This window comes from Cuculus canorus, chromosome 4 (genome assembly GCF_017976375.1).
Source record: "Cuculus canorus isolate bCucCan1 chromosome 4, bCucCan1.pri, whole genome shotgun sequence".
NCBI classification, from domain to species: domain Eukaryota; kingdom Metazoa; phylum Chordata; class Aves; order Cuculiformes; family Cuculidae; genus Cuculus; species Cuculus canorus.
The window spans coordinates 71522424-71539993 of NC_071404.1; the positions used below are offsets into that span (position 1 = coordinate 71522424).

Here is a 17570-nt window from a genome sequence, read left to right on the forward strand (position 1 = left end):
GTAGACTTCTGCTGCTTGGAACTACAACTGTTGAGTGATTCAAGACAAGCTGTGAATCACTTTGTGAGAGTGGGCATTTGATTGACTATTTTAGAACTACTCTAAACAGTGTAATTTACTACTGAAAACAAGATCTAAAGATTTTATCATGAGAGCCTAAGGAACTGAATTTACTGCCCTGAAGACTTGAACTTCTTGATCCCATTGTTTAAAATGCAACTTTAGTCGTGCATTGTATGAAAAGCACTTGGGAAAAGCAAGTAGAAACAGCAGAAAGGGAAGAAATGCACTGTTGATATGGAAGATGATGAAATGCTGTGCAGACAACTAGATCTAAATGCGCTGGCTATGTGTAGAAAGACCCGCCCCCTTGAATCTTACACTTTAACCTAAACTTTGGTAAAAGAAAGCTGTAGGAGCAGGTGGTCAGTAGGTTACGAACGTTTTACCAACTTGTAGGAAAGCTGAATTTTGCAGACTTCAGATTTTGCAAACAGCTTGCCTTCTTTTGCCTTACATGGATGTAACCTAACATTTTTCCCAATATCCAGCTGCAAATTGTAGAAGAGCTAGCTAAACAAATACCGTATAAAGAAACAAATAAGAAAATACGTTAAGAAAAAAAAAAAAGAATAACACTTTACTGGTCTTTGCCAAATATACATTTTTTTTTATTATGAAATTATAACTATGGTATAAAAACAGCTGAGTCCATGCGTAGGTCTTCTTAAAACCATCACCCTCCTGCCCCCCCCCCCTTCTTTTGTGTCTTCAAAATTGCGTTTTAACAAATATAAGTATTATTTATAGTTAAAACTCATGAAGTAAAGTAAAATATCACTCACTCTTTAGTGTTCGAGTGTGCAGGAAACCATACTGGCAAAAATGCTAAGCCATTACTTTTGTGTGGCCGAATGCCATGAACTGGGTGAAAGACTTCTTTCTGTCTTTGTTAAGACTGAAAACACTCAGTATTTTTCATACCCTTAGAGATGAAAAACTTTAATTAACTGGAAACCTTTTCACCCCCCCATCATGAATTGCCAGATATTTGGTGAGTACTTTGAGGTACCTGCTAATCATTGTACATTGTGTATTGTAAACTGAACAACAGTGAATGTACAAACTGTTTGATGCTTTCCTGTAATACAAATAGGATCAGGAGAAGAAATATGATAGTATATAAAAATAAGAACTTTGGTTCTCTGAAATTCTTTTAAGTATTCTATTGATGAGATCATTGGAATCATCACTGAAGTTTTACCTGCATCCTTACCACAAGGCAGATCTATTTTTTTCAAAAGCATTTCAAAGATACGCTGTAGGTGGGTACCACAACTGAGTTAATTTCTCTTTATACTGAAGTACTTTAAAGAGGTGACAACACCCTGCAGGATGGCTCAGTGTTATGGAAGCTCATCTATGTAGCTAAGCCGAAGGACAGTTTAAAGGCCAGTTCAACAACAGCTTCTGTGACCGAGTCATGGAAACAGACATAACACTCCTGAGGTGTTGGATGCAGAATGAGCCTCCTGCAGAAAAAAAAAAAAAAAAAAAAAGAGATATTATTATTATCATCATCACCATCACCACCACTACTATTACTATTATTACTACTACTACTACTATTATTATTATTATTTAAAAAGTGTTAGCTTTTTCTTCTCAACTGTTTGATACATTTTGGTTGTACTCTGAAGTTTCAGTCAGATGGTGCTGTGTAACACAGCAAATTTCTGTGGCTCTCCTGCTGTATCTTGCTTCTTTCAATACATTAGATTTTTAAATCAAGTTATTCTCTGCTTAGTTTTCTCAAGACTATGTATGGAAAAAATTCTTCAGGTTTTCAGGATCTATATATATGGTACTGGTTTGTTTGCAGTAATCCAAGTTCCAGGCTACAAGCTGCAATCAAGGTACTTGGGAACAAGCCCCAGTACTCTCAGATTTCCTGGTTTTCAAACTGAATACATCTGGGCAGGTACATTCCCGTGTGTCAAGCTAATATGTTCTTTTAGGGAAAGAACCGAAATAGGAAAGCTATTAGTACCTGTGCCTCACTGTGTGTAGCATTATAGCAGGAGCATGTCACTCTACTCATGGACTGCCCCTGATTTAACACATTGTTTGATAATGTGGAGAAGAAACAATTATTGTTAAAAGTTATCAGCAGCAGTGCAAACATTTTTAGATGTTTAAGGATGTTAATTTTTCCAATCCCAAGGACAGCACACAAATTGCAGTTATGTACATTCATGATGGGAAACAATTGTTTTTCTCCTTTCTCTTTTAAACATCTGACTTGGAGACAAACTAGCTGAACAAAAGCTCTGTTAGAGAATTTCTGCATTATTGTTCCTGGCCAATATAATCACCTGTGGATGACATTTCCTTCATTGTATCAGAAAAAAGGTTCTTATGCCATATTCAGAAATTTGTTTTGCTGTTTGCTGGCTTTCCTATTTGCACAGTAGTTGAACTGGTAAAAAATAACAACGTTATGAATTAATCAAGCATAATCAGTTACAATCCTTTCACCCTGCTGAAAGTTTTACACTACTTTCACCTTTCATCCTTTCACTACACTGATTTATTGTACGGTGAAAGCATAGCTTCCATTCAAGCAGGCATTTGCATTTTTCTTCCTATTTAACTAGTACAAATCCTAAATACAGAAGATGAACATAGAAAAGAAGGAAGCATCCTCTTGACTGACTACTCCTAATATGACTGCCTGCCTACTTCAGCTAAAATGTAGACAGCACAAAATATGGCGGATGAAGGAAAGAATAACATATGAGAAGTTGTGGCTACAGAACAGAGCTTACTGGCCTGGACTTGAACAATTACAAGTTCTGAAACGTTCTCAACTGTGAAGAAACAATACATACTACTTTCTCATTACAGCTAGTGCTAATTACTTCAAAACACGTATTATTTTAAATATTTAATGACTATCATGCAAATAAGGCTTAGCCTTATAGCAATAACTGTATGCATCATTAAGAAAATGACTTAAAATCAGGTATAAAACATGACACAAATCACAATCCATTTACAATGATAGCGGCAGAACTTTAAAAGGAAACTGAGGAAGGAAAACTCCCTCAAAATATTTGAAACAGACTGGCTGGTTGATTTCATCTTCTCAATTAAAAAAACCCAACATTTGTTCACTTTACGTCTCTGTGTCCCCAACTCATCGTTTTGCATGGAGGCAAGACAGGTTGGATTTACTTGCAAAGCAGGGAATGGCGAAGTCAGAAAGAGTGTGAGCAGCACAAAGGAAGTACGGGTTATTAGAAGTACAATTGCAATGCCTCAGCATGTGCACAGCAAAGGGTGCCGGCTCTGCGGTGTTAACACACTGCCACAGAGCTCACCTGATTTAACACACAATGTTTTACTACGGGTTGGACATCGCACTAATGCAAGTTTCCAGAACCCAAGAGCATTTCTGCGATGTTAAATGTGTTGTTACAGCGGCATACTCAAAATTGAAAACTCTGAGAGAAGACATTAATTTGTCTTTAAACTCACCCCACAACCCAGTAACTCATTGTTGGCGGTGGTTTCTTCTGATCATTCCAGTTGTCAGGAGAGCACTCAAACAAAACTCCATGTTCTCTTACCACATCTAGGTCCTCCTTGGCTTCCTTACTAAATTCTGAAATCCCTCTGCCTGCTTTTTTCTTTTTCTGTAAAGGAATTGGTGATGTATTAGTATAGAATGAAATATTTTTACATAAACACTTGAGAATCACTGGGTGATTCTCTGATGAATGATATTGCCATCAGAAACCAGATTTAAAAGATAGAGCTACCTTAATTACATGATTCTTTCCTCCACAGTTTTGTTACTTTGGCATCTACAGGCTTTTCCATTGTTAGAGAACCTGGAGGCAAGCACATGCTCCCTTTTTAGATCTTTTTCCTTCTGGCTGAACGATGTCTAAAAAGACCTCTGAGATAACACAGATTCTTTAGAAAAGTATGTTACAACAGCTAAAGCTATCATCTTTCTTTCTTTCTTTCTTTGTGTGCCTCCTTAATTAGGAACTGTGATAGTAAAAATCTATTGAATAAACTTGTTCAGAGCAAGAATTGCATTCTGTAAATAAACAGCTGAAGCACTTTGCTCAGAGCGTTTTCTTGCTCTTGCTCAGTACGAGTGGATAAGATGTATAGAAAATAAAGACATTTTTGTGTTTTGTTGAGTTTTTAGTGCTATGTTTTGTATGAGCTTTTGAATAAACCTTGAGGGCATTGCAGTTATTTCTAACCGCACTCCTCACCTACCCGTTTGGTAAGGATCAAATTCCATGCACAAAACCTACTTTTCTCCTTTTGCTCTGTCTTGGTGCTCAGCAGTCCTGTGAGTCCAATAAAGCTGTGGTATCTTTCTCTGTATTACATACAGTGATGTATATTTCAGGGTTTAAGTCTACAGAGCTTATTTTTGCTTGACTTCAAATTTATTTAATATTTATGTAAACATTTGCAAGTCATATTATGAATTTTTGGTCCTCAAAAATTGAGGCAAAATTAACTATTGATCAGTTTACAATAATTTTGAATTATTGGTGCAATTCTCTGACTCTCAACTATAACAATATAAAGAACAAGCAGTATAATAGTACATTTCTATATTTGATGTTTTTGTCATGCACTATGAACAGGAAATCTTCTGTTCATTCTTTTATCCTCATGCCATAACAGAGCCTGCCAATTTCAGCATTAATTGTTGTAGTCAACACACAAAAACTACTCCAAAGTTCTGTAAAAGAGTAAGTTTGTTCATCAATTATTTCTGATTTTTAGAGCAGAATGAACCCAGCTGCTGCCTACTGTACTCACGTCGGAAGAAGCCAGAAAAGCATGTGCTGAGGTAGCTGTGGCCAAAGCAGAAGTTTTGACTTTCAAGTGTGAATTTCTCACTCTTTATGAGCTACGCCTAATGGTTGAATGGTTTCTTTATTAATTTTTTTTTGGGTTTGAACTATAAACTGTCTATTTAACAGTTGTAACCAAAGGCAATTTGATGATAAGAAATACTTGTGTATCCTCTCTGATTGCTATTGTGTTTCCATGTGTCCAAACAAAAATGCCTAAAATACCTGACACATTGCCAACATGTTACTAAGCCCAGTGTCATAGGAAGCTGGTGGAACAATCCACCAAATTAACCTATTTTTCTAACACTTAAAAATTCCTAGATGATTTACAAGGCAGATTGGTCTAATGAGAAGTGATTTCTTTGGTAACTTCAAGAAAACATTAATAAAAATTATACTGCTATTTCCCATTTCTAATTTAATTCACTTCAATTGTCGCTTTAGCATCTAAAAATTGCAACTGGTACACAGTATTCCACTTAGGTTTATAGAGAAATAATATAATTATTTCGCTTTTCCAAAAGGACTAAACAGGTCGCTGAACTAGTAGAGATTAAACGTTACTCACATTTGGTTCATGTCAATAAAAATCAACTGTGCAGTTAACAAATCAGATTTTAGCAAAATAAAGTGTGCACTGAACACAAAATGTCTCATCTGAATAGAGTATCTCATAAATTTATTCTTGTACCTATTGTTTAGGTTCCTATGTTACTACTACCATCTTACTCCAGAAAGGTAATTTGGAGTACAGAAAATTTTTTAATCAAACGCAAAGTTGGTGATGTCAGATCTGTCCATTTTTAAGTCTAACCTAAATACCAATGGCACACGTAAAGCTCTGGCAGCTGGGATCAGGCTTCAGCCCAAGTCTACAGCAAGGCTTGAATCAATATCTTTGTATAAGGAAAAAGCCTTACTTATTCTGGCATCCCACCTAGTCTAAAATCCAAGAAAGGACTGTCTAGAGAAGTCATCCTGGAGGTGTTCAAGATCAGTCTGGATGGGGGGGGGCCTTGAGCAACCTGGTGCAGTGGGAGGTGTCCCTGCCCATGGCAGGGGTTTAGAACTCAATGGGCTTTAAGGTCCCTTCCAACCCAAACTATTCCATGATTCTACGATTCTAGCCAGTTGTCTTCCAGGCAGATATCCATGTGAACAAACAATTACAGACATTATTGAATGGCAAATGCATAATCAATCTTGGGTAGTACAGAGAGCAGAGATGCTACAAATAAACAACCTTCTCGCCATCAGAGGCTCTCTTTGCTCACTGTTCAGACGCACTGACAGCACAGCAAGGGGAGACTGCGCTGTCACTGCTCACATCAAACATATTCTGTGAAAAAAGAGGGCCTAAATTTCCATTTGCTTCAAATCTGAAATCTTTTCCCAGCATTAAATTGACTAAACCCTCCCTCCTCTTGTTACTTACAGTTCTTGAACTTTTTGCTCAGATACTATGAGTCCTAATATGAAACACAGTAAGAAAATACTATACTAGGGAGATGAAGTATTTATTTTGAGGGCTTTTTTGGTGGGAGAGTGAGCTATAACTGCATGCATACTTGGTTAGATTCTCAGAGAAAGAACCTGCCCATAACAGAATCAGGAGCTTTAAAAACAACCACACGTGCAAACATGCCTGCTAGTCAACTATTTAAATAATGAAGTGAAAACCATCTTGAAATACTGAGTTAAGAATGTAAATAGAAAAACAGAAAACAAAGCTTCATACCTCTTTCCTCATGGACTTCTGAAAGACAGAACGAATTGAAAGACAGCATCTATAGAAATTCTCAATTAACTGAGGGTGGATGGAGCCACCAAGCTGTTCTACTTCTTTGTGAGTTGGAGTAATAAAGATTCCTTGCATTGTTTCCAAAGATAGATAGTGGAAGAGAGTGTTCTCAGGACCAGATGTCAACCTTCAAAAATAGAATACATTTAATATTTTAATAACTTTGAAATAAGTTTCAGTTAAACAACATATACTTAAAGACAGAATTGTTTTTCTGCTAACTACAATAGAGTAAAAAAATGGATACAGACATCCAAAAGGTTTCTATTTCTAGAAATAAGGGGGCAGGGGAAGGAAAGTTTTCTTCAGAGCTCAAACAAAATGCCAGAGCAGAGCATGCTGTCACAAGCAACAATTGGGAATTAGGAAGATCATGGCTTCTTTGTCTTTTGTACACCTACCTAGAGATACTAGGGAGGCACAAGGTATGTGTGCGGTCCAAAATATCTTTTTAATTGCACTTCCAAGGTCACATGTATGTGTGACAACTGCACACATTCTACTGACATATTCTTGAGAAACAGCTCTCTTCACTTTTGAAAATCCTTGCATAGCAAAGTTTTGGTTAGAATAAAATTACACAAGAACTTGTGTGACCTGGGCAGATTCAAAAAAAGTTCCAAGTATGACCTTAAAAATGAGATGCTGAATAAAAACTAGATTTCTTACTTGATAGCATTAAGAAGCTCTGTATCTTTCTCTGAAAGGTTCTTTTTGAGGTTTCCTAAATGAAATGGATTTGGTAGGGTATGTTTTTTTCTAGTGGCCTGAAAAACAAACAGATAGATGAACTAACAGGGAGAATAGCTCATAAAAGAACAGAATCAAACCGACAAATCACCTACTTAGAAGGACATAATATAGCATTTTTTAAAAGGCCCAAACGGTTCCATCAACTTAAATAAATGTATACTATAACCTGTTTTAGACTAAAATGGATTAAAAACAACTGTACAACTGCACAGCAATTTGTTCTGATAACTTCTGCTTATACCATTATGAGGATATTCTCCAGTTATTTCTGCTGATTCCAGTGCAGCTGTGCTCACTGTAGTCACGTGAAAACACAAATATTTAGAAGCTATGATAACATTAAAAAGTGCCTGCTGTGAGGCTGATCCAAAGCTTCCCAAGGCAACAGAAGTATTTTCTACTGAATGCAGGGGCTTTTTGATTTATTTTTTTTCTAGTATGCTTTATTTTAAAAGTTACTTTAGCTAAGACGTCTGAAAAGAATTGCCACCTCCCCCAGGCCCACCAGAACCTCATCAATTCTCTTTGTCTTTGTTCTCAGACCTGATCTGCTACAGGTTGTGGATTACTGCTTTCACCTTCTGCAGCACCTTCATCACTGTGGTCAGGTCCTCTGCTGTTTCTTGTAGGGCTTGGCTTACGTGTCGTTAAGGAAGAGTCGCCAAACAGGGTCCTTTTGCTTGTTGGAGTGGTTATGGATTTGGAAGTATTTTGTAGCTTGCTTAGGATGGGTGAGGTGGTCAAGCTCTCCAGTTTGTCACGTGTTCCAGGAAGAAACCAGTCAGCACAAGATAAAGGTGGGATGGAAGGAGAATCTAGCCTTTCCTCTATGCTGGCATCTATTCCTTCCAGATGAAGTATAGTGGCTTTGACCTGGTCTACGTATATACAGTCTGGTCCTGGATTCCCAATAGCTTTTGATGCACAGCCTCCTGCCTCCAGCAGGACACACAGCATAAAGTGTCTCTGTAAACACGGAGGTACCAACATTAGCCTTTGGTTTAATACACACTATGTGCTCTATTATATTTATATCTCATCTGATACTTAGGCGAAACACAGCACTGTATTACACTCCCTTCTCATCTCCAGAGGAGTTCTTGATTTTTTTCTAGTCAAGTCATGTCCAAGGATAGCTGTTATGTTATTTAAGTTCATCAAGCTATCACTTAAGTACTTTAAAAAGTCCACATTAAAAAGTCCACATTAAAAAAAAACAACCCACATTTCTGAAGCGAGTTGGACATCGCACTAATGCAAGTTTTGAGATCACAGAAGTAAAAACATCTTCAACCAAAGTGAAATGGCATAAAAAGAATGCAAAATTATACTTAAACTTGCAACCTTTTCAAACATATAAATAATGCTGCTGTCTGAGAGATTATATCCCATGAGTATATCTTATAATATGAAATAATTTTGTAAAATTACTAAATAAAGTGCATGGTAAGTTTTGATCTTGGCAGTCGACAACACACGACAGCAAAGTAGAGCATCAGAGAAAGGGCAGAGTGGAAATGTTAACTCACCAAACCCACTATCAGTAAAAAGTATCTTGCTTCAGGTTCCTTGTATCCTGTAAAACTTGAAACTTCACATGGCTGGATATGATGATGTGGAAATACTTCCCGCCATATCACTAACTGACCAATCTTCTGTTCTGCTGCCAAGGGTAACAGACAATAGTGCCGACAATATAAACCTATATCAACAAGATCTTCCTTTGGCAAGTGATTACCAATCAAGTAACCCTTAATTAAACACAGAAAAGGAAGTGCATTCAGTAAGAAATACAACACCATCACTTATCAGTTAAGAGTACTTTTCATATAGAGATATCCATGCTCCACATGCACTGTAAGTTTTCTGGCCAGAAACTGTCTTTTTAGTACACAGTTGTACAACAGATAACACTGAGCTTTTGCACCACATCTAAAGAATCAAAGCACTGAAATATAAACAAATAAAACATCAGCATACATGCAAGTTATTAAAAGCAAGCTAGGAAATGCATGCCTTTAAAGGCTTGCAAAACAGCTACAGAGTTAAGGTGCTTTAATTCTCTTTTCCTGCCTACCAAAAATACTGAGTTTTCACTGGAATTAAAGCAATTCCCCAAGAAAATACATACTACAACAGTGTTTCTAGCACTAAGGACATTACAGTTAAAGCACTGTCATGGTAGATGGTTCGCAGTTCCATTTGAGCTAGCAATCTATTCTCGTAACACTACCAGCATAAAGAACATTTGCATGACAAAATCCTTGTAAGTGTAAGTTTCCTTAAAGCAAAGGCTGTTATCTTCCTCTTTTTTTGTACTGTTGAATCCACTGTCTACCTTTAATACAGAAATATACAAGTGAGGCCTAAGTGAAAAAGCTGTTGATCCAGTTTCTTAAGTCTTTGACTTAGAGACAGATTAAAGATAGATCACCTGTTCTCTTTATTTAAAAAAGCAATGAACAAAAAAATTCCTACTGGAACATCATACAGCCTGACTTGAACTGACTCCCAATATTCTCTTATTACTGTTTCTCTCCAGTCCTTGGATTATATGCAGCAAAATTCAAGTGAGAGAGGTTCAAACAAGTATTTTGTTCTTACTGATGATATAATACATCATCAGTACTATAGGGTGGTGAGGCACTGGTTCAGGGTGCCCACGGAATGCCCCATCCCTGAAGGTGTTCAAGGCCAGGCTGGATGAGTCCTTGAGCACCCTGATCTAGTGGGAGGTCCCCCTGCCCATGGCAGGGGGGTGGAACTGGATGATCTTTAAGGTCCCTTCCAACGCAAACCAGTGTATGATTCCATGATTCCATGAGCTACGTCTTCCTGACATAATTTTTCTCTGATACGGTGTTTGAGCTATATACTCAAAGAAATACCATATAAAATAATCATCCCTTTTTTTAATATATATTTGTGAAGTTCTGAAAACAACTACTCCATGCCTGGTTTAGATTTCCAGACATATTTTCCTAATCTTTAGGCCTTAATCACTAATACTACCTTGTAGAAAAGACAAGAGCCCATAATCACATATAATCTTCTCATGTCATAATAATCTTCAGACTGTGGGGAAAAAAAAAGCATGGGATAATTATTATTTCAGAATTTTTATTTATCAAATGCAACACAACTATTTCCAGTCAATTGCAATCAATATCTTATTTAATACTTTCATTTTTGACCATGTATTATTAATAGCACAGCAGTTAATACTGAACTGCAAAGTGAAATACCGAGTTTTTAGCCTCTATTATTGATTCTTGTGTCACTAAGGCTTTCTCTAAAAATTTTCAGCTCTGTATGAAGAAAGAAACTTAACAACAGCTATGTTGGAATTAAAGACTCCCTATTTAGTTCTATTCTGTCCATACCTTTTTTTTTGTTAGGATATGCTGATTCTCAGAGGCCTAAACAGCAAAGTGGCTGAAGCATAACTACTGACACCAGAGGCCCTCCTAGAGTTAAACTTCCAAGTTAAAAGCATTGTTTCCAATAGTTGACATTTTACCCAACAGATACCCAGTAACTGATCCTTTAATTTAGACGCCCAGTATTCTCAGATTAGTGACATTGTCTTTAAGTGGATATACTGTATTTTAAACTAAGTTGGTGCAATCAATTTCTGTGCAAATAAATAATAACCTATAAGCTCTGCTTTCTGTAAATAATCACCCAGGTTGTTTAGTACAGCGATTCTTTTTTAAAATTCTTTTGCAAGATGGACTATATGTCTGCCTACCTTGTATTTTTGGCTTTAAAAAATGTTAAGTATCTTTCATAATTAAGAAAATGTCCAAAATTGTTATGCTAAATATGTGATCAAACAAGTTATCTTTATAGGTATGTTATAATTGAGCATAAAGAACATAAGTTTAAAATAACCGTTCTGGAACAGGAGCTGAAGAAAGCTCTTTCATTAGAAAATAAAACTGAAGTTTCAATATATTTACACCTTACTGTCCTATAAAATGGAGTAAAGAGCACGCACAGCAAGTGATTCTTCAGTAAATTGCTATCTTCTCCTTTACCAGTATTCTGTATGACTTATAAATGCTTTCTGTAAACTGGGAAATTAAATTCTTGGTGTTCCACAGAAGTTTTCAGGTTTATTCACAATTGCCTGGGAGGGAGACAGTTATCTGTATGAAGAAAGAAACTCAACAGCAGCTATGTTGGAATTAGAGTGCCCTTGTAGACATCCCATGGACTTAAATTACAGCAAATCATAGATTTTCAGTGACTAGTCCTACAGGATTATAACATGATTATGAAGTTAACCATGGGGAGAAATTGAGGATAAACAGAATGGTTATAATTGAGTTATTTTAAAACTAGAATAATACAGTGTACCTCTGTTTTGACTCTCACTTGATTAGAAAAAGTGGATGAGTTTGCAATTAATGCTTTTTTGAACTACTGAAGATGACACCAAAGCAAAGAGATACTGTGCAATGCAAACAACAAAAATAAAATGTTTACCAGCTCTGCAAAGTCAGCTGCTTCCAGATCACTCAGCGCTGTGTCGATTTCCATCTGAAATATTTAAACAGTACATTTTAATAGAGATTTCCAACACTAACTTGCAATAATAGCATAGTTCACTGTACCTCTCTGGTCTCAGAAGATCTGGATTCTAAGTGAATGGACAAAGATTTGCACATACTTTTCAGTAGCAATATCAAATACCAGAAATGCCTCCATTCACAAGAATAATGAAAATTCTTCTTAATGGCTGCGTATTTCTCGCTTTGAAACTGTAATTTTTCTTGGCTTGTGTGCCTCTTGAGCCCACTGTTTGGTATAAAGGAGATGTCACTCTTGCTTTCAGCATGCTTTACAACATGAGGTCTAGAGACGACCCCTTGAAGGCTGGAGCCAACTCTGAAATCTGGCAAGCTATTGTATCCAACTGAGTTATTAGAAAAATCTTTTTCACAATGGGTTTAGTTTTTGTCTCTATGGAAATCACTAAAACTTTCTCACACATTATCTTTGTTCTACTGAAACTGCTTTAAGCTTGCTTATTTTTCTGACTGTAGGAGCTGTTGGTTAATTGAAGTTTCACTGAAAATACTTTCCTTTAAAGAACATGGTACAAGTCATTGAAGTTCATGACATAAATGTGCTATTTAATGAAAAGAACTTAAACCCCATCATTACAAACTTCTTGGGCTGTATTAGCAGGCTGTACTTCAAATAAGGGCAGCCAGCTCTTCAAACAGAGAAATGTCAGCAAGGCTGTTGGCAGTCAACAACTACTCAGTCTCTCAGCTTTTCCCCAGTTAAAATTTAAACGGCTTTCTGCCACACAAAGCACTGACATTTTTACTTTTATATTCCTTACAGAATGCAAAGATCTTCACCAGAACTTAACTGGAAATTTCATCTTCTCCAACAACAATTTTTTTCTGGAAAATGTGGATGATCTAAGACAGTTTTGGAAAGTGATGTCCATACCATAAATATAAACAACTTTGTTCCCTAAATCCCTTCAAAACCTACAGTTTTGCAAGAAAGAAACAACCTGCAAGCTAAACTAGAGATCAAAGTGCAAAAGAGTCTCTCTACAGAAGCTTGAGAGAAAAGAGGAAAGCATAGAGGAAAAAAAAAAATCTTGATCATCAAATAGTACCAGGAAAAAAGGTATCATTTCTAAGGTAGGAAAAAAAAATGTGTCACAAGAGTTAAAGGTGCACTAAGCTGCACTTGAAATATATACCAGGTTGCTGACCAACCATATTCTACAACTAGGTGTTGCATAAATGTTTTATTTCCTTCAGTTATGGAGAATGGATTTTCCAAGCAAGTGGCTGGAGACATTATGGGACTGTGTGTGCACCTCTACATTTTTTAATCTCAGTGGCAGCTTTAGTTCTGGAGTTATAACATGGAAGAAGCTTTTCTGATGCACTCCATAACTATGTATTTCTGTAGCTAAAACATATACAACAGGGTGTTCATACATACGTGTCACAAAAGCAAAAGTCTGACTAAAATTGAGGCCAATGTGTTTGCAACTAAGAGATATAGCAAAAACATATGTAGACACAGACCACAGGGTAAGGTGGAAAGAACTAAATCATTATGAACTGAATCCTTTGATTTTATGAAAAAATGTTTTCCCTGTGAGGGTGGTGAGGCACGGGCCCAGGTTGCCCAGAGAAGTCGTGGCTGCCCCATCTCTGGAGGTGTTCAAGGCCAGGCTGGAGGAGGCTTTGAGCAACCTGATCCAGTGGAAGGTGTCTGCCCATGGCAGGGGGTTGAAACTGGATGATCTTTAAGGTCCCTTCAAACCCAAACCATTCTATGATTCGATGAGTTAAACAGTAATTAGCTACTTCATTATATGTTTAGTTCCTGGAATGAGAGTGCGTTTCACTCTGTAAACACCTACAGCACAGATGTTCTCTGTGTGAGCTGGGACTTTCGCTTCAGGTTGTCTTCATACTTAAAGCAGATGAAGCCACAGGAGTCCTAAGGCATGATTCATCTAATACTAATGTAAACAGCTTAAGTTGAGTAGTTGAATTACTATTAAAGTGCCAGATTTTCCCCATTAAATAACAAGAAGAATTCAGGATTAGCACCTCAACTGTAGTCACTTATGTAACAGATCTAAAAGAAGGTCAGATGGAGGCTACCCCAAGTTGCTACAGACTCAATAAAGTGAAGAAGCCTTATTTTGCTTCGAGGCTCAAAACCTAATTAGGAAAAAAAAACTCTAAAGGATTAAAATAAGAAATTTTAATAAAACCTACAAGGGAATAAACAACTATTAATACTGAGGAGATCACAGAAACTGAGAGAGAAATAAAAGACAGGAGAGCGCCAGGGACTACATATAATATCTCCAGCCCTGCTTAAGGTTTTGCTTTAGTGCTCTGCAAAATAACTTCTTATGGATGCTTTATTTATCCAAGCAGACTGTACCGTCTTCCAAGAATAGAGCTTTTAATTTAAGAAAACAGAGAAAATAGAAGGGTGTGGGGAGGAGGGGAGCTTTTATCTGCTCTTTGCCACACAAGTCCCAGAACATGTTTCTGATGAGAAACTTGAAAGCAATCATTTAATGATCACCATGTCTTGAAAGTACGTGTTGATTTCTGTACTTCCAGTATAACTGAAAATAAAGCAAACCGCACCTAGCAAAACACAGTTATTTACACCTGAATCTACTGTCAGATCAAACCCACGTTCTATCAGTGCTTTACATGGAACATACAACCCTTAGGCAGTGATGCCAAATCACTTTATAACAAACCATAACATGACAACAGAGGAAAAAAAAAAAGGAAACTACAAGCCCTTTGAAGGAGTAAGAGGAGTCTTCTGGTTTGTTTCTAAACAAATGCATATAAAGTTGTGTTATTAAAGAACATATTTATCACCATAATTAAAGAAAACAAATCCACAGGGCCTTAAAAGATAAAAAAAAAAAAAAGACTGAAGATTATCTGGATACAAAACAGAAAAAAAATACCATATGAGGAAAAACATTTCAGAGGAACTTTCTGTACATAAGACACAATTATCTGCTTTTGTCCTAAATGTAATTTCATAAAAGCTTTCCTCTACATTCTCTGAGGACACATCGTGTTCACTTTGAAGAACACTGATAAAAGGCATTCTAATAAGCTTGTCTGTATATCTGTACAATACAGCTAGGGCTCACTCATCTACGCAGAGCCAAACTATGCTGGAACTGTGTTGTAGAATCTGCCACCCAGTAAGAATAAGTTTTCCTAGTTACAACCCCCCTTGCAGATCTTGGTTTGCATAATTTAATTTCAATTTTGTGTCACTCAAATTAATATATAATTCCAAATAATACCATAATTTTTTGGATAAATTTAATGTCTTACAATTCCACTGCTTAAATCTCCTTGGGATTGTTTTCTCTTCTTGTTACAAGTCTGTCAAATTGGAGAAATATCACCTTTATGTATTTTGGTCTAATAACACCAGTTCTAGTCTATATAAAAAACCACTTCAGAGAAGACGTGGCAGGGATTATGCATCATACACTTATATAAAACATATATTATTTTTATTATAAAATATGACTTCACTAGTAATTATCCTAATGTTCCCTATTTTAAGTTCTTAAAGTCATAAAAATTAGGTTTAAGACTGAAAGCTATAATGCTGTTTGCTGTGATTTAGCCTTTCTCTTACTACTGCTTAAAGCACAACTCAATTTCGAACTGGGAGGTAACCAGACACAGTGAAATGGTGCAGAAACGCTGTACCTGTATGGTGTCAAACAAATAATGTCTGGATATTTATTTTGATTCTGAAACATTAATTTAAACTCTCCTAAATTACAAGATATGTATGGGCTTCTGGAGTAATATTTTCCACACAGAAAAATACTTAAACGGTCAAACCCAAACAAAGCTACATGCCAGGAGCTGCCTTCCCTAATACATACACTAGATTTGAAAGAAGAGTGTATGTATAGCTATTTTAATATACATACATACATATATATATACAGTTAAACAGTTTAATTCCATCGTCATCATGTTCTCTTCCTAGATAATTCTACAGTGAACAAAATACCCTCATGATAGCAATCTGTTTCATATGGGAATGATTGTGTAGCTGTAAACTTAAACAAAGGATCCTGTACGAAAATGGGTGGTTTGGGATGGGCAAAGCACTTACACTAATTACAAAATAACCGCAGAAGACAACTGCATCAGTTTTCTGACCGCTCATACACAAGTTTTTCTAGAGAGATCTGAAAATGACATTACCTTGATTTCCTGAGGCAACGTCAGCCAGCGCAAGCCTGGGAGACTGTCTAAGAATAAGGCACTGCAGGCATCGTAGTGTTGAGCACTGGGGCTGGCATTTGACTTAAGTCTTGCAGGCTGAAGTGCACGCTGGAAGAACAGGTTGAAAAAATGATCCAGGCGAGAAACATTTTCCACCTGGCAAAAAGCACTGAATAAACATGAACTCCAAGTTAGAATAACATCGAGAAGCTTGTAGGTTGTTTATATAACCCTCTGTGCTATAGTCTGTCTCTTTACAGCACGATACTACATTTGCATTATTTTTATTAAACATTCATTCTAAACATGAGAAAACCCACAGGCTAATTAATATCTAGGCAGTACCTACAAACAAATAAACTGCCTTGCTGAAAGCAGTGTAGTATTAGAGCAGCTGTCTTGGAGCAACTAAAGAGAACCATAGAATCATAGAATTGTTTGCTTGGAAAAGAATTGAGATCATTGAGTCCAATCATACCTGTCCACTACTAAAGCAGATCCCTGAGCACCTTCTGCCTGTCTTTTAAACACTTCCAGGGACGGTGACACAACTACCTCCCTGGGCAGCCTCTGCCAGTGCCTGACAACCTTATCAGTGAAGAAATTTTTCCTACTATCCAAACTAAACCTTCCTCGGCACAACTTGAGGCCACTTTTTCCCATCCTATCACTTGCAAGGACAGACGAACATCCACCTTGCTACAGCCTCCTTTCAGGGAGTTGTAGAGGGCGATAAAGTCTCCTCTCAGCCTCCTCTTCTCCAGGCTAAACAATCCCAGTTTCCTCAGCTGCTCCGCTTAACACTAGTGCTCCAGACCCTACACCAGCTTCACTGCCCTCCTCTGGACACACTTGAGCACCCCAGTGTCCTTCTCGTAGTGAGGGGCCCAAACTGATCGCAGTATTCGAGATGCAGCCTCACCAGTGCTGAGTACAGGGGCGGAATCACTTCTCTGGTCCTGCTGGCCATGCTGTTTCTGATACAAGCCAAGATGCCATTAGCCTTCTTGGCCAGTTGGGCACACTGCTGGCTCATGTTCAGCTGCATCAATCAGCAACCCCAGCTCCTTCTCTGCCAGGCAGCCTTCCAGACACTCTTCCCCAAGCCTCTAGTGCTGCATGGGGTTGTTGTGTCCCAAGTGCAGGGCTTGACATTTGGCCTTGTTGACCCACATCCCGCTGGTCTCAGCCCATTGATCCAGCCAGTTCAGATCACTCTGTAGAGCCACCCTACCCTCAAGCAGATCAACACTTCTCCCCATCTTAGCGTCGTCCACAAACTCACTGAGGGTAATCAGCTTCATCCTTTTGGAAATTAAGATTATTCTT

At 37.4% G+C, this 17570-nt stretch overlaps 1 protein-coding gene across 4 annotated transcripts in view; it reads right to left on the reverse strand.

Moving 5' to 3' along the window:
* Positions 1–697: 697 nt before the first annotated feature.
* INTU (inturned planar cell polarity protein) overlaps positions 698–17570 on the reverse strand; it is a 77669-nt gene continuing 60796 nt past the window's right edge. For 2 of the 4 annotated variants that reach the window (XM_054064713.1, XM_054064715.1), the window contains exons 8-16: positions 16221–16410; positions 11941–11994; positions 10462–10524; positions 8979–9200; positions 7993–8415; positions 7366–7463; positions 6634–6823; positions 3541–3698; positions 698–1532 (exon numbers count right to left, since the gene is read on the reverse strand). In XM_054064713.1, coding sequence (XP_053920688.1) covers positions 1421–1532; positions 3541–3698; positions 6634–6823; positions 7366–7463; positions 7993–8415; positions 8979–9200; positions 10462–10524; positions 11941–11994; positions 16221–16410 — 1510 coding nt within the window. In that variant the 3' untranslated portion in view covers positions 698–1420. Of the gene's footprint in view, positions 1533–3540; positions 3699–6633; positions 6824–7365; positions 7464–7992; positions 8416–8978; positions 9201–10461; positions 10525–11940; positions 11995–16220; positions 16411–17570 lie in introns of those variants that run through there. The other 2 variants (XM_054064716.1, XR_008449578.1) reach the window with 2 other exon arrangements.